General features: G+C 39.0%; 1 protein-coding gene across 3 annotated transcripts in view; it reads left to right on the forward strand.

Moving 5' to 3' along the window:
• The window catches only part of LOC149176127 (AIG2-like (avirulence induced gene) family protein), a 228,767-nt gene extending 205,016 nt beyond the window's left edge, over nucleotides 1–23,751 (forward strand). For all 3 annotated transcript variants that reach the window (XM_089423031.1, XM_089423032.1, XM_089423030.1), the window contains one exon: nucleotides 23,375–23,751. In XM_089423031.1, the coding sequence (XP_089279157.1) occupies nucleotides 23,375–23,515 (141 nt within the window). In that variant the 3' untranslated portion in view covers nucleotides 23,516–23,751. The remainder of the gene's footprint in view (nucleotides 1–23,374) is intronic.
• The last annotated feature ends 3,986 nt before the right edge of the window (nucleotides 23,752–27,737 follow it).

Raw genomic sequence — 27,737 nt, forward strand, 5'->3', positions numbered from 1 at the left:
AAGCAATTCTAGGGCAAGATCCTCCCCCGTCGCTCTCCTCCTCACTCCGATCTCGACCCGGTCTCCGTGTTCTCACACACCTCCCGCCTTTACGACATTCCCGGACAGTCCCAGATCCAGGTCACATCTCCTCCCCTCTCCTGCCACCTGTTCACTGATAAAGATGTCAAGGAAGCCATCTGGGCGATGAATAGCAGCAAAGCAGCGGACGAGGAAGGATTCCAAGCCGAATTCTTCAAACAAGGCATCCGACCCTTAGTCGGATACCTGGCAGATCTCTTCAACCATGTCGTCCGAGAAGGGTTCCCCCCCATATGGTCCCACCATATTATATATCCCATCCATAAGTCAGGGGATACCTCGGACCCCAACAACTACAGGACAATTATGGTGGGCCATACATTTTCAAAACTCTATGCCACTATCCTCCATAGAAAGCTTTCCGCCGATTTTGAAGAAAGAGATCTCAGGGCCAGAGGCCAAGCTGGTTTCAGGCCAGATCATCAGACCATTGACCACATCTTTACACTCCGTGCTGTTATCGAGGAAGCACGCCACCGGTCCTCGAAGGTGTACTGCTGCTTTGTGGACTTCCGGAAGGCTTTTGATTCAGTCCCGAGAGAGGATCTTCTACAGTGACTCAAAGACACCAATACCCCAGACTCCCGGCTGATTGTTGTTATGCGTCTATACGAGTCTGTCCTGGGCCGTCTTCACACGGTGGGGGGACTATCTGAGTTCATCCAGAGCACGATTGGAGTTAAGCAGGGGTGCCCACTCTCCCCCACCTTATTTGGGATATATATTGATGAGCTCGAAGCCTTTCTGCGGGAACACATACAGGAGTCTAACGGTTGCTATCTTCATCACGTTTTGATCTATATCTTACTCTTTGCAGATGGCATTGCACTCTTATCCTCATCACCAGAAGGTCTCCAGAGACAACTGGATGCATTAGCCCTATTCTGTGATCTCCGGAAATTGTCAGTGAACCTGAGTAAGACAAAGGTAATAGTCTTCAATGGGACGAAGAAGTCTCAGGATCTCCGATTTCTCTTCAAGGGAGAGAGAGTGGAGATTACCAATAGCTACACATACTTGGGAGTACAGTTTTTGGACCCCCGGTTCAGTATGCGGCCAGCTCTGCAACCTCGGATCAATAAGGGATATGGCTCTCTAGCCATTTTAGAGAGACAATGTTTCCGCCACCACTTCCAGGACATCTCGTCCAAATTGAGCCTTATGGACGCCCTGATCCGACCCACGGTCCTGTACGGATCGGAAATTTGGGGCCCCTCCTTGCTTGAGTTTGATTGGGCAGCAGTTGAGAGAGTCCAAACCCTTCTCCTCCGACGTATTATCCGTTGCAAGCATACTATCCCACACCAAATCATGCTGGCCGAGTTTGGTGTGCAGCCCTTCCGCCTTGAGACAGCCTTCAGACTGGTCTCTTTTCTTCACCGAGTCCGGAGCTTCGCAGATACATTGAAAGGACACGAAAGGTACCCTTATCTAGCCTACTGCTCTTCTGAAGCCATCGACCGCACCCAACCAGGAAAAGCCAAGTGTTGGTACACAGGGGTCTCAAAGTTCCTCGAGGCAGTGGGACTCCATATAGATCATCTCCCCCCCTTTCGGTATTCCCTGAATGCCCCCAGAGGACTCCCCCCCAGGCAAGAACTAAACAAGATCATCAAGGAAGACATCTACAGGCAGTTTATCCAGGTCACATGGTTTAACCCCCCGGGGGGCTTGCGCCCAAAGATGGCGTTCTATGCAGAGCACTTCTTGAGTATCAGAGACGGGCTTATAGTTCGCCCCCAGTACACGCTTCGACATTGGATGCATGCTCTTCGGATCCCCCTCGAGCAGTTCAGAGTTGGATCACATAGGCTTCGGGTAGAGACAGACCACCAGATAAAGAGAGTTGACAGGACTTGCCGGCTATGCCATACACAGGAGGTGGAAACAGAATGGCACTTCATCTTCGGTTGTCCGATATATTATGAGATCAGAGGTCGCTACCACTGTCTGTTCAGAGGACCGCAGAACCTATCCAGCTTCTTCAACTACACGGACCAGAGATGTGTCGCACTTTATATCCAGGAGACTCTAAAGCATCGGGAGCATATCCTCCAGCCTCCCGTCCGACCCAACACTACTCGTCAGATCACCTCTTTCTTCAACATACTCCCCTCAGCCCGAGGAGTCAAGAGATCAACCAGTCCGAGTACCGATCAGTCCGGCTCACGCAGATCGACAGACCCTCGTTCCGTTAAGAGGAGAGGCCCCTTACTTGCGAGGGCCCAGCAGCAGAACCGTTCCAGGCATCTCCCCGAGAGGCGGCCCAGGATCACTAGATCACAGAGACAACACAATGGGAGGCAACCAGCGCCCACCGCTTCAAATCAGCAAACCTTGCTGAACTACCCACAGCTCTTTTCTCTCGGCCTCGGATGTTAGGAGTAGCAGACCCCCACATCCGAGTCCCCAGGGTCTTCTTCACCAGTGAGACTACAACGCAGTCTAGAGATCAACAGGCGTGGCCGGGATCGGAGCTCCATTCGCTCTTCCCAACCCGCCTCGTTTTTAGTTTTTAGTTTCTATCTTCCTTTCAGCATTTGTCTTTCTGAGGAGACCGTTTGGTTCTCCTACTGGGCACGGCCCCCTTATGTAACCGACAGTCCCTTTGACCTACTTTGTGGTCATTCGTTGGACATTAATAAAATTATCTTATCTTATCTTATCTTATCAAGCATGTTTAACCACATGAAAATGATAAACATTAATCCCACATCAAAATTTTAGCAGAAAAAGATATATCGCAAAAATGACAACCCCTTGAGCCAAGGCTGAATCTGGCAAAAAATTCTCCATTTTTTTTTATTTTTAAACTAAAAATGCAATAAAACTAAAATCAAATAAAACTAAATTAGATCTAATATCTAATAAAAAGGAACATTTTGATTTTTTTATATTTTTTGTATTTTTATAAATGAAACGAAAAACGAACAAAGAAAAATGTCTAATTCTAAAAAAAAAACCAAGTCCTAAACTATGGGCTGAACTAAAAAAATGAAAATCGATTATTTTTAGTTTTTTTTGCTTATTATATATTTTTTATGATTTTTATATTTTATGATTTATTAAAGAAAAATAAAAATAAAACAAAATTAAATTCTAAATAAACTAAATGAAACCTAAAAATTTTTAAACTAAACTAAAAGAAATCGAAACTCAATACTAATCACATATAACAAAATGAAAATCTAAGATCTAAATGCTAAATCAAATAAAAGTTCAAATCCAAAACCATACGCATGACCAACCCTAGCTACTAATGTATTAAAAAAAGGGAGAAATTCAAAGTCGTATTTTATTATGTAACTACAGGTGACGGCGGAAAAAAAAATGCGGGTGGTGGAGTCGTGGATCAGGCATAGATGAGAGGAGATTCGAATGGGTTCGCGGGGTTTACGCTGTGCATGTGCAGGTTTGCTGGAAGGATGAGAGGGGACGCAGGGACTAATACACGAGGGGAAAGACAGTAGACTATCATGCGGTGGACAGGTAACAACAATGAGGGTTCGGGAAGATGATGACAACGTGAAGGAAATAGCAGTGGGCAGGCAATATGCAACACCCAGATGGGCAACAGATTGACAACGTGAAGCAGCATAGGTGGAGGAGGAGACTGCTGTGGATACGATTGAGTATGGCTACAGATAGATGATGGACGCTCAGACCAATTTTGCGGAGGGAAAAAGATAGCAATGAAGCTACGGATGAGGCAGTGGGGAAAGAAGGAAATTGCGGGTGCAGGGATTTGGCAGATGATGGCGTTTTGCAGGTTGATAGAACTGAAGGATGGCAGACGGAGGGATATGTGTATTGTTTGCAGATTTGATAGCAGCGGATTGAGGGCAGTGTGTGAAGGAATTGAGAGAATACGCAGGGGTAACACTGCTTGAAGAAAACTGGGAAAATCAACGAAGTTTGAAGGAGAAGAGTGGTAGAAACGCAGGGATTGCAGCGATTTGATTGCAGAAGTTGAAAGAGCAGCAGTATATGGAGAGGCTGAAATGCAACTTTTCCTCAAAAAAATTTCAAAACGTCCCTATAACACAATTAAACCTGTAACATGACAAAACCCTGAGCAATAGCAGGGAGCTGATCAAACCCTCGGAAGTCTTCAGAAAACCCTGCAACTTGTAAATGGAAAGAAAAAAGTTAAAACACCCAAAATATATTGCAAAAGATAAAACCCTAAAAGCTAGCTACAAAATTTACAGCTTTGTGACTCTACAACAGCCAAATTTTGTCAATAACCCTCCATAATATTTTCAGAATATCAGATTTACTATGAGATACTTCAGAAATCTCTCATGCAATTCAAAAAAAAAAAAACTTTAAATGTCAGATCCAGAATCGAAACTGGCTGGGCTCTACTCGAAAATGCTTTGCGGGAGTTGGCTGGTTCAGCTGAGAACTTCTCCAAATGCCCACTCATTTCTTCAATAAGGGTTTCCCGCACAGCTCACTTCAACCATCAATAAAGAGGGGAAAAACAATGTTAAATTCCGGATGCAATGGAGATACCTACCATTATTTCAGAAATTCTATTACCATTCAAACCCTAGTAAGTGAACAAGATACCTGTGTTCAACAATACTCTACATCAAGCTATTACTAATGGCTGAAAATAAAATTATGCAGAAGATAAAACAACTCACAACACTTTAGGAGAGTAACACCAGCAAGATTTCAACCCCAAAGTCTTTCTTTATTTGCACCAGAAAAAGTTTACAAGAGAGCTTTCTTCAGCACAAGACTCACAGATCGAATGATCTCAAATGACCCCTAGCACCCTATTTAAAGGAAAAATTCCCAACGGCTAGTTCAAGTGATCCATGTTAAAATGATCTCGACCGTCGATGAGGATCAAGATATCTTTTAATCTCATCAGTCGAATTTTAAAAAATTAAAATTCTTCATTTATTTACTAAAAAATTTGACTTATTATTATTATTTTATTATTTTTTAAAATTTTATTTTATTTTATTTTTTAATTATTTTTAAAAATTTTAAATTTTATTATATTTTATTTTAATTTTTTAATTATTTATATCTTTTATTTTTTTATTGTTTTTTATTTTTTCAATTTTTAATTTTTATTTTTAAATGGATCCTCGAACTTAGCCTTTGGAAAAATCACATAGGACCTAGGACTTAGGACCTATGAGGGGATTAAAACATTTCCTAACCCTCAAGACACTTTACATCATGACTTTTACAATTTTACATCTCAAGGGGAGAAAACCCATTTGACATAGACCCTCATAGACCACCCAATTTTGCGACACAGATATAATCTAACAGATCAACGCACTACGATTCCCCTAAGATTTTAATGACAAAATTCATTCTGACTTTGGGGTTAGGCTGAAGGAAAACTCTGCCGATCATGGATCGGTGAGACAAAAAACCTTCCGGAACGTAGATTATCACTAGAAAATTAGGTCCACCTAGGCAATTTACATACATGACTGAGCTTTGCTAAGATTATTTACAATTCACACATGCAGACTGGGTTTACAACATAACATGAACAGGTCGACGATGATTGTTGAATGGCATGGACATGTCGATTAAGCGCTATCCCTTTTGCGAAAAAAAGGGGGTGTACTGTTATGGGAAGTTGACACGTAGTGGTCAACACAACCCTCAAGGTGTCTCCTGTAAGATCTTCACTCACTCCTTGTTTCCTGTTACCCACAATCTTGTCAGCAGTCTGAGGAAGCAGTGTATCAAATTTTTCAAGAATCAAAGTCATCGGCTAGCATGAATATATTATTGTAAACCCAATTTCTGCAAATATTATTGTAGATGATGGTAGTACGACCATTTAATTATGTAATAACACCTAGGTAAACCTCTAATTTTGGCAAAGGATTTCATCCTAGGAAGTTTTTTAACCTCCCCGAATTATGTGTGTTTGTAAACATGTATAATCGATAAAGTTTTCTTCCAGCTTAAAACTCCAAAGCTAGGGTGGAATTCGTTGACAAGGTCTTAGGTGAGTCCTAGTGTTATATCGAGTATATTGTAAAAATGTGTTTGGGAATAATTTTAGCACATTGGCTAAATTATTTGATTACAAACATGGTTTCATAATAGATCATATTGTGTCGCAGAAATGGGTAAGTTATTCAGGGTATGAATCTAAATGTGTATTTCCCCTTCTAAGGGTTGAATTTGTAATCATTTGATGTAAAAAAAAATTTGAAGGTGGAAAAAATTATTAATCCCCTCTAGAGTCAATTAATTAATTTTCTGGCTAAATTAAATAAAAATCCTAAGCCAGAAAATTAATTAATCTTGAGCCAAAAATAATTATAGAGAAATCAATTTCTCTCTAAGTGGAAAATAATCAAAATTTCGTGGGTCAAAGAAAAGTCAATTTTTGGAGGTCCTCTATCAAGAGAAAAATGGATATTTTAAGAAAATTTGAGCGCTTGGACCTTGGTGGTTAAGTCAAAGTCAAATTTTTGAGGAAGTTAATCCAAAATATTAATTTTTGGATTAATAAAAAGTGGATTTTAAGATAAATTCGATTTTTTTCTCAAAATAAAATATTGAACAATGGAGATTAAAAGATGATCAAGTTATTTTCAACGGTCGAGATTCTTTTGATGAGGATCAAGCCAAATAGCCATTATTTTCCACTTGGAGGGGTTTCTCTATATAAAGAAGCTATTTTGCTTCTATTTCCCATCTTTGGATGATGTAATTCTTGAACACTGGTATTGAGCTACTTTTCTGCTAGGAACATTATTTTATCATAATAGAAATACTTTGGGGTTCAATTCATGGTGTTTTTCTTCTACTGATTTGTGGTATGTGTTAGCTATGTGTTGTCCTATATTGTGTTGAATATCTTATGAATTGTTATTTTATTTGTCAATGATAAGAACATTCTATTGATACATGTTATCTTAGGTGATCTGATTCACCATATGATCCAATAATTTTATTTTGAGAAAATTATAGAGATCTATAGGTACGCTAACCCATGGGCTCCAAGTTCACAGACTGTGGGAAAGAGTCGACTATGTTTGGGCTCTGAGATTTCATTGTGGTAATTGATTTTGCAAGATGGTTTTGGCCAATATCTGTTTTTCGAAATTATTCATCCATTGCTATTTATTAAAAAAAAATCCAAAATTATTATTTTTGGCTAAAAGGAGTTTATTCGCTAATGAGAGCTTGTAAATCTAATTTGTAAATATTGTACTTTTGTAAATAGTTTGTAAAATTTTTATCCTAACACATTTTATTTTGTAGCATTTGGGTATTTGGAGTTTTATATTTTTGTATATATATTTGGGTTTTGGCATTCTTTGATTCATTTTATAGGTGATTGCTCAAGGGTTTGAAGTAGCAAATTTTTCTAGGCTATTCAACCAAGCAAGGAAGGTTGATCTAAGCCCTTGAGGGTAAGATCTAGCCTCCCCAACTTCTAGCAAATCAACGTCTAATTGAAGAAGGGAAGCCACCCAACATTTTGGCATTTGTAGGCTTTAGAAAAAAAAATTAGGCCCCAAGGCCTAGCCGCCTTCCCTCCTTTTCCCTAGTCGTGAGGCTTAGGGACCTCCTACAACCCTCGACCCCCCTCCTTGGCTTGACCGCAAACCCTTAAGGGTTGGACATGGCCTTTTAAGACCTCTTTCCTAGCCGTCTAGCCCTCTAGGGGCCTCGACCCCCTTCCCTTTGCTTGGTCGCAGCCTTGGGCTGCCCTTTGAGCCCTTCATCCACTTTTCTTACCTTAGTCGCAGCCCTAAAAGTGCTTATCCCTTGGCCTTTAGCCCTTTTAGGGCCTCTTCTAGCCCAGTGCCAGCCCTAAGGGACTCGATTTCCCTAGTTGTGGCCTTCTTGGGCCCTTTTCCTTCCATCGTTGCCCTCTTTCTGGCCTCTAGCCTCATTTTTGGCATTTTCCTAGCCCTAGCCCCTCATTCTAGCCCTCATTCAACCAATATTCAGTCATTGATTTAATATTTCATCTCTAACATTTAGTTTTGCAACGATTCTAGAGCTAACTTGGTGGTTGCAGGTTCTCAAGTTCATTGGAAGTCTTTCTAGTTGCCTACAAGGCCTCTAATCCTCATAGTTTGCCCTCTAGCCCTTCATTTCTATCACTGTTCTCACTTCAATTTATGAACCAGTTATGACCGCAACACATTTAGGACTTAAGTGCATCTAAATCAAGCCTAAATTCACCTAATAATTCATCTAAGGCATCAAGAATTAATCTAAAGTCAAATTGGGTGCATATAAGTGAGTATTTGTGGATTGTGGGTTAATTTTCAGATCTGGTATGCTTGCTACATCCATATAAATTCACATACAACAATGGTAAAATAACATAATCTTGGCATAATCATCAATTTATAACCATATTTTATAATTGGCATTTTTCAAGCTTGCATATATTGGCATATTTGATCATTATTTGAAGGTTGTCTTAATTATTTAAGCGCTGATATACATTGCATAAAGATTTGATATAAAATTTACAATGGTAGAAAAAGTGTTGAAAGTCGTCTAATTTCACTTGGCTCTTGTTCCTTGCATCTTGTGTTTATTAGCTAAGTGATTTTCTAGTGGAATTTGGTGATAGTTTTACTACTGCAATCATTTATCTATTGGCTGCCCCATCTCGCATCCCATTATATTTTGCGTCATTGGCATGCATTTGCATTCTTGCATTAGCGAATTTCTAATTTGTACGAGTGCTCTAAATGGGTTGGTGATTGTCTGTTAAAATTGGAAACTAGGGCCAAACTTCATGTGGGTCATCTTATTCATGGCTGATAATATTTTTATTAGATTCCTCTCGTCGAGATGTGTAGGATTGATATAACGATCATCCGATTCCGATAAGTATTCATGGATATATGAATTTATTTTGATTATGGAATTATTATCAAGCTGACCTACAACTCATGTAGGCTCAGAAGCCCAACAGTCGCATCTATTCAAACACCAACATTGTGTATAAATACATGAGGTCTTTTCCTCATTTGGACTCACTCATCTCATCGCATCTCTCCCTCTCTCTACTGTGCAGAAAAGAGTCTCTTCTCTACTGCGCAGAAAAGGGTCTCTCCCTCACACATGTGAAGCCAGAAGCTGCTAAAACTGACGCTGCAATTGCAGAAGTGAAGTTTGACTTGCGTGGACCAAAAAATCTCCTCATGTGAACTGCGCTATAGGTTCATCTGAACCTCCTCTGAAAGCCGTAACTTTTGGTGGTGGAATCAAGTCAATCCGACGGACGGTTTGCAAGATATCGACTGCCCTAGTTTGAAGGAAGCTATTGACACTAAAGCTGCAACTGCAGAAGTGAAGTTTGATCTGCGTGGACGAGAGGATCTCCTCATCTGAACTGCGCTATAGGTTCATCTGAACCTTCTCTGAAAGCCGCAACTTTTGGTGGTGGAATCAAGCCGATCCGACGGTCGGTTTGTGAGATATCGCCTGCTCTAGTTTGATGATGAAGCTGCTAATGCTGATGTTGCTGATCTAGGGTTTGCTACTGCTGATATAAATCAGATTTATTGTACTATTTCTCTCTGCTGAATTATTGAAGATAAAAGAAGATTTGATCAAAGGGTTTCCCCACACATTGTGGGGTTTGTCCCTGGCTAGCCGCCACATCTTGTGTCTCTTGTCTTGGCTTGTTTTCTGTCGATCGTTTAATGTTCTATCTACACTTTACTTTATGTACATATGATTGTTAATTTGTAGAATATAATAAGAAAAAGATGTAAACTGTTATAAGCATAGAACATACCATAATTTAACATGGTATCAAAGCTGAGGTGAAGACAAAGCTCGAGCAAGAGCAAGAGCAATCACCGAAGAGAAGATTGGCAAGGCTATCCTAAAAGAACTATGGGGTCCTCAACACTCTTTTCTTGCCAAAGACAAGCTCCATGAGAAAGCTGACTATCACGGATGGAAGATGTCCATCGATCTAACCCTAGAAGATCAAGGAGTGCTGGACCATGTAAGAGGCAATATTGTTGAGCCTCCATCAAATGCATACGCTGCTGCCTGGAACAAATGGAAAAACGGAGAAGTCAAAACAAAGAAGATCATCCGGGACTCTATTGACAAGCACTTGGTGGCCTACATCTCTGAACTAGACACCTCCAAGGAAATCTACGATAGACTGGTGAGTTTATTTAAAGTTAATGATGCAAATCAAGTTTTGTTTCTTAGAAATAAGCTGAGGGAAATCAAGAAGGGTAAAGATGAGAGTATGCAAGCATATTTCTTAAGAATCATCTAGATCAAGAACGATCTCCTATCTATTGGGGAGACTATTACTGACAGAGAAATGCCACTCACGACTCTTGGAGGATTACCATCCGAATGGTACGTGTTCAGAACTACTCTTCTGAACAATAATGTAATTCCTGGTTTCGAAGAATTAATGGCTAGATGCATTCAAGAAGAAACAAGGGTAGAAGAGCAAGAAATGCCCATGCCTAAAGGTCCTCTTGCTGCTTTTTCTTCTCATGCTAAGAAAATAAATAATTCCGGGTCTAAATCGAAAAAAAAGGCTGGACCTAAAGGTGGAAGAAAAGGACGATGTTACATTTGCAATAAAGCAGGTCACTATGCAAGGGAATGCCCTGATAGCAATGTTGCACGAAGTGGGGACGCGGAAGCGTCATTTTCCAAAAATCTAGGAAGCGAAGCGTTTGCTATATATATATATATTTATAATTTTTTTGCATTTATACTCAAAACAAACATCCCAAATACCAAATTAGTTGTAGAAGACATGAAAACATGCATATTTTTGCATAAATCAAGATAGATATAACATCCATTGTACATTAATGATTAATTATTCGAGCATCAACCATTTAGATGCATCAACCATCTAGAATCTAGATTCTTCTCCTCTTGTCTAGCCTTTGCCTCTACCTTGATTGTCTAGGGATATTAGTCAACATTGCCCAATTTTGATCAAACTACCTAATTCAAAACTTAAAATATGGTAGAAAAAGCTTAACATGCTTGATTGATGATTTTGACTTGATTGAAAGGTAATTTTTTGCTAAGGGCGTGCCGCGTGACAAAGGAGTTCAACAATTAACACCATCAACACTAGGGTACATATAGGGCTTGGTGCTCTTGATTAAATGCTAATTGCATACCTTCATACTTGATATAATCTAATGAAATGCCACAATCCCATTGATCCTGAATTCCTGAAAACTGTTAAGTCTGCTGAATTTTGAATAGGATATGAAACTCTATTTTCTCCATATGAAGTCCAATGAGGCTGGAACCACTCTCAAACATCCTAAGTCATTTCATGGTAATGTTAAAAATTTAAGTAAAAGGATGAAAATGAAAAATAAAGGAGAATGTCACTTTTACTTTAAGAATTTAACATTAGCATGAGGGAGCATCTGCTATATTTATATTTTTTTTGCCTTCATTCCTCACCCTAACCCAAGGTGGACCCACCCCCAACAAGCAAACTCACCTAAATAAAATAAAATAAAAAACGATTTCCTAAACAGCGCGGCACTTTTCTGGAATCGTACGGGAAGCGTACGCTTCGCCCTCCGAAGCGCCACGCTTTGTATTGCCGAAGCGCCGTATGAAGCGCGCTTCGGAGATTCGGAACCGCGCTTTGGAGGAAAGCTTCCGAAATTTCCAGGAAGCATCCAAAACAGGCGGAAGCGCGCTTTCAAATTTTGGAAGCGCGCTTCCGGGGACTCTTCCTGGACGCATCCGCATGGGACGCGGTTCGGGCCTTAGAACCCGGGGGGGGGGGGAATGCTTCCTGCAACATTGCCTGATAGAAAGGACTCTCATCGTGACAATGATCAAAATCCCTCTCGTGGTAAAGGGATGGAAAATTCAATTGCAAAGGTAAAAGAAATGCTGGAAATCAAGGAAGAGGACAACCATTCAAGAAGGCTAGAAATTCCAGGTATGAATCTAACATTGTTGACAATAAGCAGGTTTAATATTATCTACCAGCTACTCTATCTACCTCTGCTCCTTCGGACTCAATGGGAATTTGGCTCATTGATAGTGGTGCCTCAAGACACTTCACTGGTTACAAAGAAGTACTCCATAATCTAGTAGATAAAGAAACTAACCTGGAAATTGTCCTTGGAGATGACATGAAATACCCCGTGAAAGGTGTAGGCAATGTTTCTCTCAAATTGAATCAAGGTAATATGATCCACTTACAAGATGTATTATATGTACTTGATCTCAAAAAGAACCTGGTATCCATCTCGACAATGGAAGACAAAGGCTACAAGGTAACCTTCAACGATGGCAAGGTACGTATATGGAAAAATAATGTTAAAGATGCTTTCACTCTTGGGTTTCGAGTTGATTCTTTATATCAGGTCGATGGAAGTCCGCTAGGTGTCATGTCTTGTGACTGAACTCTTCAGTCCGAACTTTGGCATCGGAGGTTTTCCCACCTTCATTACAAATCTCTACCCGATGTAAGACAAATGGTAATAGGGATGCCCAAATTCCAAGTAGAGAAAGAAGGTGTATGTCCGGGATGTGCCGAAGGAAAGCTCAAAAGGGGACCATTCCCCTCAAGTCAAAGCAAGACCTCTGATATATTACAACTAGTTCACTCTGACATATCTGGAATGATACCTGTGAACTCCTTGGGAGGATATTCATATTATCTTACTTTTACAGATGACTATTTTCAAAAGACCTGGATATACTTCTTGAAAAAGAAGGATGAAGTGTTCTCTTGGTTTCGACACTTCAAAGTCCTGATCGAGAATCAAACCGAAAAGAAGATCAACATCTTAAGAACTAATAATGGGACTGAATATGAATCTAATGAGTTCCATGATTTTTGTAAAGAGGCTGGCATCAAGAGGGAGACTACTGCACCATATACTCCTGAACAAAATGGTGTGGCGGAAAGGAAGAACCACACGATTATGGAAGCTGTTCGGGCCATGCTTCATGATTAAAGACTTCCGAAGTTTCTATGGGCTGAAGCTGCAAACACCATCGTATATGTACAAAATTGATGCCCTCATCAAGCATTGGGTTCCAAGACGCCTGAAGAAAAGTTCACCGGTAAGAAACCCGATGTTTCTCATTTCAGAATTTTTGGAAGTACTATATATTTTCATGTGCCAACAAAGAAAAGAAAGAAATAGGGTGCATCTACAAAGAAGGGAATTTTCGTGGGCTATGGTGAAAATACTAAAGGCTATAGAATCTATGTAGCCGGTGAAAGCGAAGTCGTGATTAGTCATGATGTCACCTTTGACGAAGATATGGCTCTCAACAAGGTGGACAATCTTCCGACTTTGAGAAGCTCTCAAGAAGCCAACACTAGGGAACTGAAAGAAAAGGATGATGAATCAATGCCTGATGTGGAAGAACCCATGGATCCTATTGATCCACCTGAGCCTTCCTCCTCTAGGAAGAGGCCCTCCTGGCTTAGGGGGCTACTCGATGATGCTGAAGGACACACTGTACCCCGTGGAACCTTCCGTGAAAGTAAGAAACCCAACAGGTATCAGGGATACCTGACCCTCATGAGCACGATCATACAAAATGAGCCTTCATCATTCTCAGATGTCGTTAAGCATCAAGTATGGAAGGATGCTATGACCGAAGAATTGAGTCTATTATGAAGAATGATGTCTGGGAAGTAGTTCCTAGACCACAGGATAAGACAATTGTCACTTCTAAATGGCTTTACAAGATAAAGCATGCAGCAAATGGAAGTACGGAAAAATATAAGGCTCGTTTTGTCGCTCGTGGTTTCTCCCAGAAGGAAGGTATAGACTATGACGAGATATTTGCACCTGTTGCCAGATATACCACCATTCGCTCGATCATATCCCTTGTGGCTTCACAAGGATGGAACCTACATCAGATGGATGTCAAGACCGCATTCTTACATGGTTCAATCAAAGAAGAGGTCTACGTGGAACAACCTAAAGGATTTGAGATTTATGATCGAAAATCTCATGTATGCAGGTTGAAGAAAGCCCTCTATGGGCTGAAGCAAGCACCCCGAGCATGGTATGAGAGGATCGATAACTACTTGATGAAGCTGGGATTCACTAGGAGTGAAGCCGATCCTAACCTTTACTTTAAGGTTGAAGATGGAAAACCTCTCATATTGGTGTTGTATGTGGATGACCTCTTCCTAACAGGTGCAGACCCTCTCATTCACAAATGTAAGAGGGAGTTGGCTTCTGAATTTGAAATGGACCTAGGACTGATGCACTATTTCCTAGGACTTGAAGTTTGGCAAAAGCCAGGGGAAATTTTCCTATCTCAAGGAAAATATGTGGTAAAGATTCGGTATGGTGGACTGCAAGACCGTAACTACCCCGATGGAGCTTGACTTCAAAAAGTTAAGTGGTAGTGCTACTGGACCTATTTTACAAAATGCCACCGAGTATCGTCAACTCGTCGGAGCCTTAATGTTCTTAGTGAACTCCCATCCGGATACATGCTTCACAGTCAACACGTTGAGTCAACATATGGTTGAACCCCACCACATGCACTGGATTGGTGCCAAGAATCTATTGAGATATCTTCGTGGCACAATCACTTATGGGTTAAGATACACTGCCGGAGATGTGAGACTATTTGGATACATAGATGCTGATTGGGCAAGCAATGTGGAGGACCGTAAGAGCACTTCTGAGTGTTGTTTCTCCTTGGGATCTGCTTCGATATCCTGGATGAGCAGGAAGCAAAAGTCGGTGGCCTTGAGCATCGCCGAAGCAAAGTATATTGCTACTAACATGGCCTCTTGCAATCTGGTTGCGAAAGCTCTTCAGTGAGCTATTCGGATTTACATTGGATACCACTGTGATCCTTTGTGACAACCAGAGTGGGATTCGTTTGTCAGAGAATCCTGTATTTCATGATCGCTCCAAGCATATCGATATTAGATACCACTATATTCGAGATATGGTGCAGCGGGGAGCTATAAGGCTCCAACATATCGGTACAGATGAACAGGTTGCCGACATTCTGACAAAACCCCTTGGGAAAGTAAAATTTCTGACTTTCCGAGAACAACTTGGAGTTCTTTAAAGACCCTCCGATGAGGGTCATGTATGATGCATTGAGCTCTGGGAGCTCCAGGGGGGTGCGGGGTACTTCTTGGAGCAACATATGACCACAGGATGATTCACTATCCCCTAGTGGTATACATGTACACCCCATGGCGACTGTAGCAGGATTGATGTGTTCTCCTGTGAGGCCTGGATTGATGTGTTCTCCATGGCAATTGTAGCAGGATTGATGTGTTCTCGATGGCAGCCTGATTGATGTGTCCTCCATGGCGATTGTAGCAAGATTGATGTGTTCTCCTGTGAGGACAAGATTGATTAAGTTCTCTTGTCGAGACATCCTACTCATGCAGTCTGGGACTCATTGGAAGTACCTCTCATCTAATCAATGAGCAGGGAAATGAAGCTAGGGACCATAGTAGTACCGATGGACACATTGTTGTATCTACCGTACTCCCTACACTAGGATGACCTCCATTGATCTGGGATCAATGATACTGGTCTGGGACCAGTGGTAGGAGTGGTACATTCTATGACACTAACTTCAGGTCGGTTGTTACTGGTCTGGGACCAGTGGTACGCACTCTGAGACTGACTTTGAGTCAGTGGAGGATGTCACTGGTCTAGGACCAGTGGTAGGAGTTGTACTCACTATGACGTTGACTTCAGGTTGGTTGAGACTAGTATGGGACTAGTGGTACATACTCTGAGACTGACTTTGAGTCAGTATGATACATCGTCGATCATTTCTTCTTCTTCATAATTCGGACAAAAGTAGAGTAGAGCATAACAGAGCAGAGCCATACAGATTAGTACAAGGCAGAACAAGACAAAGCAGAATAGGCAGAATAGAGCAGAGCAGGGCAAAGGTCAGGCTGTACAGGGCAGTGCATTTGATGGATGAATAGTAACGGCCGATAGAAAGATTGCAGATGAAGTTCTCCCTAGTTGAGAGGGAGTGTTAAAATTGGCAACTAGGGCCAAACTTCATGTGGGTCATCTTATTCATGGCTGATAATATTTTTATTAGATTCCTCTCGTCGAGAGGTGTAGGATTGATATAAAGATCATCCGATTCCGATAAGTATTCATGGAGATATGAATTTATTTTGATTATGGAATTATTATCAAGCCGACCTACAACTCATGTAGGCTCAGAAGCCCAACAGTCTCATCTATTCAAACACCAACGTTCTATATAAATACAGGAGGACTTTTCCTCATTTGGACTCACTCATCTCATCACATCTCTCTCTTTGCTGCACAAAAAAGAGTCTCTTATCTACTGCGCAGAAAAAGGTCTCTCCCTCACACATGTGAAGCCGGAAGCTGCCGAAACTAAAGCTGCAACTGCAGAAGTGAAGTTTGACTTGCGTGGACCAGAAGATCTCCTCATCTGAACTGCGTTGTAGGTTAATCTGAACCTCCTCTGAAAGCCGTAACTTTTGGTGGTGGAATCAAGTCAATCCGACGGACGGTTTGCAAGATATCAACTGCCCTAGTTTGAAGGAAGCTGCTGAAACTGAAGCTGCAACTGCAGAAGGGAAGTTTGACCTGTGTGGACTAGAAGATCTCCTCATCTGAACCTCCTCTGAAAGCTGCAACTTTTGGTGGTGGAATCAAGCCGATCCGACGGTCGGTTTGTGAGATATCGTCTGCCCTAGTTTGATGATGAAGCCGTTAATGCTGATACTGCTGATCTAGGGTTTGCTATTGCTGATATAAATCAGATTTATTGTACTATTTCTCTCTGCTGAATTATTGAAGATAAAAGAAGATTTGATCAAAGGGTTTCGTTACTAATCATCCCGGCCCATAAGAGAACTAATCATCATGTTCCACAGTTGCCATGGGAGAACTAATCATTCCGGCCCACAGGAAAACTAATCATCCTGTTCCATAGTTGCCACGGGAGAACTAATCATCCCGGCCCAAAGGAGAACTAATCATCCTGTTCCACAGTCGCCACGGGGTATGGCAAGGGAAGGTTGAACCTGTCATCTTGTACATAGCGCACCACCAGGGGAGGGTGAGTCGCCTTGTGGTCGTATGTTGCTCCAGTAAGTACCCCAAGCCCCCCAGAGCTCAATGCATGCAACATGCATGACCCTTATAAGAAGGTCTCTCAACGACTCCAAGTCATTAAGGAAAGTCACAAATTTGACCTTTCCCCGGGGGGCTTTGACAAAATGTCTGCGACCTGTACATCCGTCTCAATGCGATGGAGCCTCCTCGCTCATCGACTTACCATATCCCAGATAAGGTAGTATTTGATGTTTATCTGCTGGTGCAATCCTCGAATACAGGATTCCTCAATAATCGAATCCCCCCTCTGGTTGTCACAGAGAATCACAGTGGTATTCATCATGTGTACAAATAGCTCACTTAAGAGCTTCTACAACCATGCAGCTTCACACGAGATCATACTCGTAGCTATGTATTCAGTCTCGACGGTGCTTATAGCAACCGACTGCAGACAGTTTTTCATCTGGAGGAGCTCAAGCTGGACATCACTAACTCCCCCTTCTTCTAAATTCCCCAAGTCACTTACTAATTTCCCCAAAGAGGTCAAGATCTGCTTGATTCCTCTTAGTTTCATCATTTTCCATGTCAGTTGTCTTGGTGAAGATCTGCTTCACTCAAGGATTCTTTATTTCTCATCTATAAGTCACTTTTCCCTCGAAAATTAGCCTAAGGTCCTGTTGTGGCCAGCAACACCCCATCCAAAGAGAACCAACACTGAGAAGTGCTCTGTGATCCTCCACACTGCTTGCCCAGTCAGCATTCGAATAATCATGCAGTTTCATATTTCCGGCAGTGTATCTCAATCCATGAGAGATTGTGCCCCGAAGATATATCAGAAGATTCTTGGCACCAATCCAGTGAGGCTCAACAAAATATGAGCTCACCATGCTAACTGCAAAACATATATCCGGACGGAAGTTCACCAAGAACATCAACGCGAATGAGTTTATGAAACTCAGAGGCATTTGCCAAATCTGGTCTGACATCACTACCATATAACTTCTGAAAGTTAAGATCCTTGAGGTAGTCACAGGCTTGCAATTTATCATTCCACATCTGGAATCCAACTCCCTCTTACTTCTGAAAATGAGAGGGTTTGCACCTGTCAGAAATAGGTCGTCCTCATAAGGTGCTGGTATGAGATCTATCATCCACAACCTTCAAATAATGGTTTGGGTCAGCTTCACTCTTAGTGAATCTCAGCTTCATCTAACAGATATCAATCCTCTCATACTACGCTCAGGGAGTTTTGCTTCAAGCCATAGCTGGCTTTCTTCCACCTACATACGTGAGATTCTTGATCATCAATCTCAAACCCCTCGGGTTGTTCCAAACCTGTGGACCTGCTACATGAGGGGAATGGTCCCCTTGTAATATTTTCCTTCGGTACATCTCAGACATGTACTTTCATGCTCTTTTTGAATTCAGGCATCCTTGTCACCATCTAACTCACAGACTTCCGGTGCTATGTGTCAATGGACATGGTCCCCAGTGGACTTCCTGCAACTTGATACAACCCTGAACTCAAAAACATCTTTGAAAATTCTATTTTCAAACACATACCTTTCCATCGATGAGTGCCACCCTGTAACCTTTGACTTCCATTGCTGAAATGGACACCAAGTTCTTCTTACGATCAGGTACATAAAAAAGATTCTGTAAATGAATCGAGTTGCCCTCATTCAATTGAGGGGTAACATTCTCTACACCCTTTCCGGGATAGGTGGCATCGGCTCCAAGTATAATCCCACGATTGTTTCCATCTCTACCAAATTAGAGAGTGCACCCTTCTATCTGATGAAGTGCCTTGAAGCACTACAATCAATAAGCCAGATTCCCAAAGAATCTGAAGGAGAGGGCCAATACAAGATAACGCTTCTTTATCTTATCAAAAACAACATTTGATTCTTCATGCCTGGGGTTCCTTGCTTTCTTTGAAGAGTCGGCCATTTCCTTGATGACCTGCATTACCTGTCATTCCTTTGATCATTGAAGATATCCCTGGAATGATTGTTATCTTCATCAAGAAACGTGTCTCTGCCATTCGGACACTCCTTCACATAATGGCCAAACTTATTACAACCAAGGCATCTGCCTTTCCTTCCACTCTTAGATCCGGACTTCCCAATGAAGTGATCTTTTGGTAGGCCATCAAAAACTTTTGCTGCGCTATTCTGATAATATTTTTTGCTTCGACTTCACCCTCGATGAATTTGAAGAGGGATGAGGAATCCACTGATCCTTTTGTCCTTTCCCACCTGTCTTCGGTGATTGCTCTTTCACTCTTGCTTGGGCATTGTCTTCACCTCAACTCTGATACCATGTTAAGTTTAGGTATGTTCTATGCTTAGAGAAATTTATTTCAATTTTCACAGTTAGCTCAATATCTTTTCTAGATTAGCAATCACATCGGCATTAACTCTTAGTAAACTGCAGATAGAAAATTCTATGCTGATAGCAAATTTACTTCAATTTTCATATTAGCTCAATATCAATTCCAGATTAGCAATCACATTTAGCATGATAGTAAAATGTAGATAGAACATAAACATAAATCGCAGAAGACAAGCCAAGACAAGAGGACACAAGATGTGGCGCTAGCCAAGGACAAACCCCAATGTGGGGAAACCCTTGATCAATTCTTCTTATATGTTCTTCAATAGTTCAGCAGGGGGAGAGAGAGATAGTACGTTTACAACAGAAATCAACACTTTGACTTATCTAGATAAGAGCATAGATCATCTCTAAGAAGATGATACATGAGATCAGTTGAAAACATGCTGCTTCAACTGATTCTCCAAGGTGACTCCTTCACCTATCGTTGTGCTGCATTTTGTCATCATGTTGCACCTCACCGTGCTGCACCATGCTACACCCATCATCACTAAGTTGCATCTCATCATGCTTCATTAATCATGGCTATACCCATCATTGTACTGCATTATGTGCCATTGTTGCACCATGTTGCCATACTGACGTATGTGCTGGTTGCATCTTGCTTGCTTGTTGTCCTTAGCTTGCTTGTTTCCCCTAGCATGCTTGTTGTCCTTTGCATGCTTGCTGTTGCATGCTAGTTGTCCCTTGCATGCTAGATGTAACATTGCATGCTTGGTGTATTTGTTGCTAAGTACCATACAACTGTCCCAATGTTAGTTAGTTGTCCCTTGCATGCTGCTCTCCTTCAGAAACAGATGCTCTGGCTGTTTCGGCAGTTCCTCGCAGTTCCAGCAGTTTCGGCTATTCCCGGTAGTTCCGGAAGTTCTGGCAATTCCGATTGTTCCCAGCAGTTCTGGCAGTTCCCAGCTGTTCCCGGCAGTTCCGGCAATTCCGGCAATTCCGGCTATTCAGGCTATTCCTGACAGTTTCGGCAATTCCGGCTTTTCCCGGCAGTTCCTGCAATTTCCGCTATTCCCGAAAATTCCGGCTTTTCCCTGCAATTCCCGGCAATTCCAGCAATTCTAGCTATTCCCAGTAGTTCCAGCATCTGCCCTCTGGATTAGGGCAACGTTATCTCTTAGGATTTCTCCTCCTAACAAAACCCAAAGACAAGTAGAGAGGAAGAGATCCCAAGTGTGTTGAAATGACTTGAAGGCCACCTCTATTCATACTAAAACGTTGAGCACAAGTGGGGTTTATTTGGTTGCTGGTCGACCTTGACGAATTGTCCCATAACACAAATAAATTCATATCTCCATGAGTACTTATCGGAATTGGATGATCTTTAGATCAATCCTACACCTCTCGATGAGAAGGATCCAAGAAAAATATCAGCTTCCATTAATAAGATGACCCACATGGAGTTTGGCCCTAGTTGCCAATTTTAGCATACCTGCTGAGAGGGAGTGTTAATTTGGCAGCTCAATGACAAATTCCAACCTTGGGACTAGATTTCTCTTTTCGAAAGGACCAATGTTGACTATTGAAGCGCTCAATTTGAACAGAAGCCTACATATGCTTTTTTGAACAGGTCAGCCCTAACAGGAAATTGGTCACCCTTGGAAGCCTATAAATACAAGTGACCTCAAGCTCATTTGGACATCACGAAGCATCATCTTCTTCTCTTCTTCATTGATTGGTTCGCACAAGTCTGAAGTTGGGTTGAGGAAAGAGGTTCGTAGAGGTCCAAAATTACAAGGTCCAAAGCTCGCACATGTTTTAGGGTTTTGGTTTCCGACCGCAAGCTCGTCAAAGGCAATTTTTGGCTATAACCATAGGATAGTAGGCTCAAGGGTGTGGTTGGAAGGTCTCAACCGCATGCACAACACTTCCTCCATGCGGTTGGGCTCTAGGGCTAAAATCACAGTTGACCGAAGACAAAGCAAGCTAACTTTGATCTGGGTTGATGCTGGGAATATATTTTTGAATGTTGTTGGGTTAATTTTTGCTGGATGATTTTGTATTGGGTTCATTGTACTCTCTACTGAAGATTTTATGTCAATCTAATAGAAGAATTTTCAAAGGATTTTCCCCCTTGTGGGGTTTTTCCCTAGTCTTTGACCAAACCTAGTGTCTCTTGTTGATGTGTTGATTGTCTCCTTTGTCATTGCATTTATTGTTCTATCTTCAATTACTGTTTTGATTGGAAAAATTAATTGTTAATTGAAGTATTGAATTGGGCTAAAAGTAATTGAGACAGCATAGAGCAGTGTGAAATTTAACAAAAATATCTCGACCCTTGAGAATTGCATAGCTGGAATATACATGATTCATGATACTGTCAACGAAGTACATGCTAGGAACTCATGAATTATCAACTGATTTAAATGGGCAACCAGTAAGGTCATGTTATATAGATGAGTGAATTCAAAAGCTGTCCAATTATTGCTGTTGTGGACAATACTTCAAGCACTTTTAAAATTTCATAGAAGCCAGTGGCTGTGCTTCACACATGGAGTAAAGGCATTCAATTTACCCTCAACTCTCTGCAGTCTCCTATGCATGAAAGCCAAATCAGGCATCTTTTGTATTTTTCATGGAGTGCATTTTTTTATGTCCTGAAAGACACTATATTGGCAATACATAACTTCCTTCAACATGGGTTAAAATAGATTGATATCCATGTTTATTTTAGTTTTTGGTCATAATCACTGTTACTTAATCTATTGGGATGCTGGCTTTCATGTCTGACACAATTGACATATATTCTGTTTGCAATATATTTCCATACAAGCATGTTCTCAGCTAAAAAAAACTTGGAACTAAGTAAAGTGTGGAAAGATGATGACCAATTTATTCAATGGAACCCAGAAAAAGGCACATTGAAATTGTAGCTTGATCTTGAAGGGGATGGAGACAACTAGCCAATCATCCAAGAAAAAATGATCATTTCTTTCATGGACAAGGTTGAGAAAATAATCAGTAAAGGATAATATATTTGACAAATGGCAAAAATAAAAAGACAAATGACAATTATTTTCAAAAAGACATGTGAAATGACCTTGGAAACACATAATTGACAACCAAGACTTGCCATCTTGTTCTGTGGAAACACTTATTTAATACTAGAGAAAGACGTAAAAAATAATTAAGAAACCATGCATCCTTAAAAGATATAAAATTCATTTCATTAATTTAAATATTAATGTCCACCAGTCACTGAAGTTGGTCAGTGGGACTGTAAAAAGTACAAAGGTGAATTAACGATTTGGAGTGCTAAAGCATCTCCTCCAGAACTACAGGAAGTAGAACAGTATGTAGGGAGTGCCAAAAGAAGATCCAATCAAACATTAGGAAGCGTAGGAGAAAAAATTGGGCTAGCATCTGAAGAGCACCAATGCCCTAAACCTAGAGGGTTGTCCTATATCAACTTTCCTAATCTCCAAGGAGGAGAAGAAATCTGTGATAACATTCCTGTCATCCATTGGTTGGGTGCTCTGAAGTCTGATATCTGACTAATCTAGTATTGGATATTTGTTCATGAGGCTTCTTGTGATCGGAGCCATCTAAAAAGATACACCTTTGATAAGTTGAGTAATAGGAAAATCAAAAAGTAATAAATATATGTAGATGATAGAAAGGCTGCAAAGCATCACTGGAGTAAAGAAGATTACCTAGTTCCCTGACATTCATGAAATGCAGTGAACTAACAACAAATGCTTCAAATCCAGGTGATTATGAGGCTGCTTGTATAAGTACTTATCTGAAATGTACAAGGATGATATGTCTTTATATCAGGTTCTTTATGTGTGCTAGAGTGGATTCAATTTCTAATCTTTGTGATCTTTCAGGAGTGGAAGAATACTCACATGAATGACTTCGTCAATATGTCTAAAAGTTTTATTTCGAACTTCAGGCAATCACTTGAAACAAGGAGAGTGCCTATTTATGAGACATTCTTTGAACATGGTAAGAATTCGGAGGAAATATAGCAGTAATAAGTCGATATAGATGCTGCACAATAATATCTCGGATTACCTACCATGACAATGTTCATGGTTATTGATATTTTACTGTATTTCAACAAACTACTTGCTCATGTAGTTGTTTCCTATTCAGTTAATAATTCTATAAGTTTTTTTTAAAACAGAATATATTAATTTTATAAGTTTTTTTTAAAACAGAATATATTATTAGATATCTTTTTGCCAGGAGACATTTTTCACCATTGGTTCATTGATTTTAATTTTTGAAATTGATCAAGTAAAATAACTTATAAATTGTGTATAATATAATTAAATATAATGCTTTGGGATTTGATTGCAAGGTTAATTTTCTATGGTTTTCCTTAGAGTTTTGTTATATGTATCTTCTGAGTGTATTTTGCAAAATAATGTGTATGTCTATTCCTTTAATGTGATCGTTTCATATATAGACAGTGTATTGTTCCTCTTTTAGGTTTTTGTGTCACCATTTATTAAGCTTATATCTCATAATGCAAGATGAGGTAAATACCTAATTTTTTCTTTAACTTTTTTGGTGTGTTCAATTATGAAGTTGAAAAAGGTTGCATAGTTAGTGTTTACTGTCACTTAGTTTAATTATTGAACTTTGACCACATTTAAACAAGGGCTACATTGTACATACTATTGCTCAGTGTAAGTATAGTTAAATTAGAGTAAAAACAATGAAGACATACATGAATGGATGAACAAAGTGTTTTTCAGTAGAACTTTAACCACATTTGAACAAGCGCTACATTGTAGATACTATTGCTTAGTGTAAGTATAGTTAAATTAGAGCAAAAAACAATGAAGACATACATGAATGGATGAACAAAGTGTTTTTCGGTAGCCATATAGTACTGCTAATGACCTGGTACTTATAATATTTGCTTTGGACAAAAAATATATGTTGTACACAAGTGAAATGAATGCTCAAGAAGAGATTTTTATCAAGCACAATAAACCAACAAATAAATTAAGAAAATGTCGATGTTGTAATGCTTTTTGTAATAAAGGCCTAATTAAATTATTAATTTTAGGTGATATAATTTTTAATAAAATTGTGATTTTTTATTTGAAGATATTAATTTTTATTTTATTTTAAGCAAAATTGAATAATACAATTTCACCATCGCTTACATAACTAGATTCTAGTGTATTGTAAAAGGAGATATAAATAACTTACATTTGCATTAATTACCTTATGACCTTTCAAAATGAATAGAGTATTTGACAACACTGATATTAAAAATATCATTTAAACAATATAAAATAATAATTTAACTAACCTTTATCTCACTAAATTTGAAAAAAAAAATATTGTTAAAATCTAGATTAAAAATTGTGTAGTCTAAGCAATGTAAAATAATAATTTCACTAACTATTACATTATTTTATTATTTCCATATTTTTCAAAGTGGAACATTTCATTCACTAAGACAATTTAGTGAAATTCTTTAAAATATAATTTAAATCATACTTCCATATATTTCAAAGTGGAACATTGCATTCAATAGGAAAATTTGGGAATTTTTTTAAAAATGTAATTTAAATAATGTATAATAATAATTTTGTGCACCATTACATCACAATATTGCATGAAAATTAGGTATATTTAAAAGATTTGTTTTCCATATATAACTTTTGTTTTCCACAAGTATGTTGACTAAAATTGTCATTGTTTTAATTAGAGATAGTGTTGAGGTTGGTCTATGATCTCAAGCATTTAATAATAAAAATTCTCTCATGAAAAAGATAAATGAGTATAATTGAAAATGACATTTTGCAATCAAAATTAAAATGTGATTAATAATAAATTAGTATAAATATATTAGTAAGTGTAGTTAATATATATTAATTGATATTATTTTTTATATGATGTAATTTATTATTTTATATGATGTAATATGTTATTTGATAGTTTATAAGGTAATTTTATAATTGTATTACTTTAAAAATTGAAATTGAATATAAGTTTAAAAATGAAAAATAATTAAATAAAAATTCAAAGATACAGAATAATTAAATATAACAAAATATAAAACATTTTTAATTTTGAATTAAAAAATTTAATTTCTAAACTATTCATCATAAATTTGGCCGAACACTTATGCACATTGCACATGTTCCTTCTTACTTGTAGTTGAAAACCTCTGGTTAACCATGGAAAGAATTCACCATTTAAAATGACCTATATTACTTGCTTGAAAAACTTTTAAAACTATTTGTAGCATGGCCAGTGCACACTTTTACTAATTTTAGTATGTTTTGGGTTTAGATTTAATTGGCCAAAATATTAAGCGTTGTCTGGAAAGGTACAACTAATGAGTTAAGACATGTTACAAAACATTTTGACGTTATCTTCTGCTCATATTAGTGGTATTTATTAAAACACATGATCATAAGGGCATAGTGTCATAGTAAGCACTACAATTAAATTTTATTTTACTTCCCAATGTTCTATAGAAATAACCTATTAAATAAAAATGGTATTAAATAATCGTACTATTGTTCATAAATGTTGGAGTCAGCAATATGAGCTCATGTCCTCAGAGTACAATGCCTACAATCATGATTTAATAAGAGGAGAGCGGAGACAACCAATCACAACTTAAAAAAATAAATTTAAAATAATCTAATAAATACATTATTTTTTAATTATAAAGTTAACATTACACATGTAGCGTTAATCTTTTTGGTCAAATTAAAAAAAAAAGTGTGCAGTCAACGCATTTTCGAATGTGTTATATCCTGTCGCGGCAAGAATAATAATTGTTATAATCGTGTGTTAGATTTATCCTCCTTTCCAAAGAATTTAAAATACATGCACTTTCCCTCTGGAAAACCAAAAAGATAATGGAATATAAAGTACATTGTGAAATTTGATTGTATTTGATGTAGTATTGCACCATGGGTACTTATTAGTCCCTACCTATGGTAGTGTAGGGGCTATAGCAATCACTTTCCATTGAATTTATATTAGTTTGTATTGACCACCATCTTTACCAAAATTTAACCAAACTTTCAGGGTGGCAATTCAGGTTCATCAAAATCTAACCAAAGTTTTGAATTGGACCTCTTATTGGAAACTTCACGTGCCCCGAGGCAATGTCTACATAACCAAAGCCTATGTAACCAAAGTTTTGTAATAACCAAATTTGACGAAGAACCAAAAGCTTTTGTAATAACTGAAGTTTGCAAATAACCAAAGTTTTGTAATAACCAAGTCTTGCAATATATTTCCCAAAACTTGCATTAACAAAATTAATGCATATTTTTTATGTATATGCATGGAATGTTCTTTATTGTTCTAAATCCAAAGTCCGCCACTTTTGTGTCCATTTACACTTGTCACCGTTTTTTCCCACCTGCAACACTTGTCCATGTGCATTGCCATTGTTATCGACCATCGCTTCTTAGTGAGTAGTATATCATACCAAGAAGCAATGCTTGTTAGCAAGTATTGCAAACTTGCATCAAATTTGGATTGTATTGCTATTGTTGTGTTTTTTTATCTCATTACAAAAAGAAAGGATTGCATTGTTGTGTTTTTGCTCCCATTACAAAAAGAAAGGTGTATTGCAGTTGTTGTGTTTTTTATCCATAGGTTGGTTGTTAAAGAATGGATTGTATTGCAGTTGCTATTTTTTCGCTCCCATAGGTTGGTTGTTTTTCTAAATAGTTATTTTGATAGCAGGGTGTTGAATAGTTCTCTTTATAGCAAGTTGGACATGTGTTCATGTTGCCATGACTTGCCTTAGTTGCAATGAAGTATTTTCATGGACATTAGTAACTAGAGGTATGCTTATGGTCTAACTTTTTCTCGCTACGGTTTTGAGTTTATCCAAAAGGGGATTAAGTATCAAGGGATTAAGTACCAGGAAAGGGATTGGCTTCGCTTAGGCATCGGGTTGTGCTAGTAGCTATACCCGAAAACTAGGGAGGGGCCTTGCTTTGTTCGGCCTTTGTACCAAAGGCATTAATTGCCTTATCCATCCCACCCACCCAACACATTTATTAGTCTGGGCAAGTAGAAATAATTTATATAGTAAGGATCTCTAATATGAGTCCTATTAATACCTTTGCAGAGATAGGAGCTATGTTCATTAAAAACACCAACATATATAGTGTTATAAAGTCTGCCATGTTCACAGAAAATTGATGTGGGAAAATCTATTCTTATTTTCCTTCTATGTATATATATATATAT

Source organism: Pinus tabuliformis, chromosome 4_1 (assembly GCF_031772625.1).
Source record: "Pinus tabuliformis cultivar Carrire ecotype Pingquan chromosome 4_1, CPIR1, whole genome shotgun sequence".
NCBI lineage: Eukaryota > Viridiplantae > Streptophyta > Pinopsida > Pinales > Pinaceae > Pinus > Pinus tabuliformis.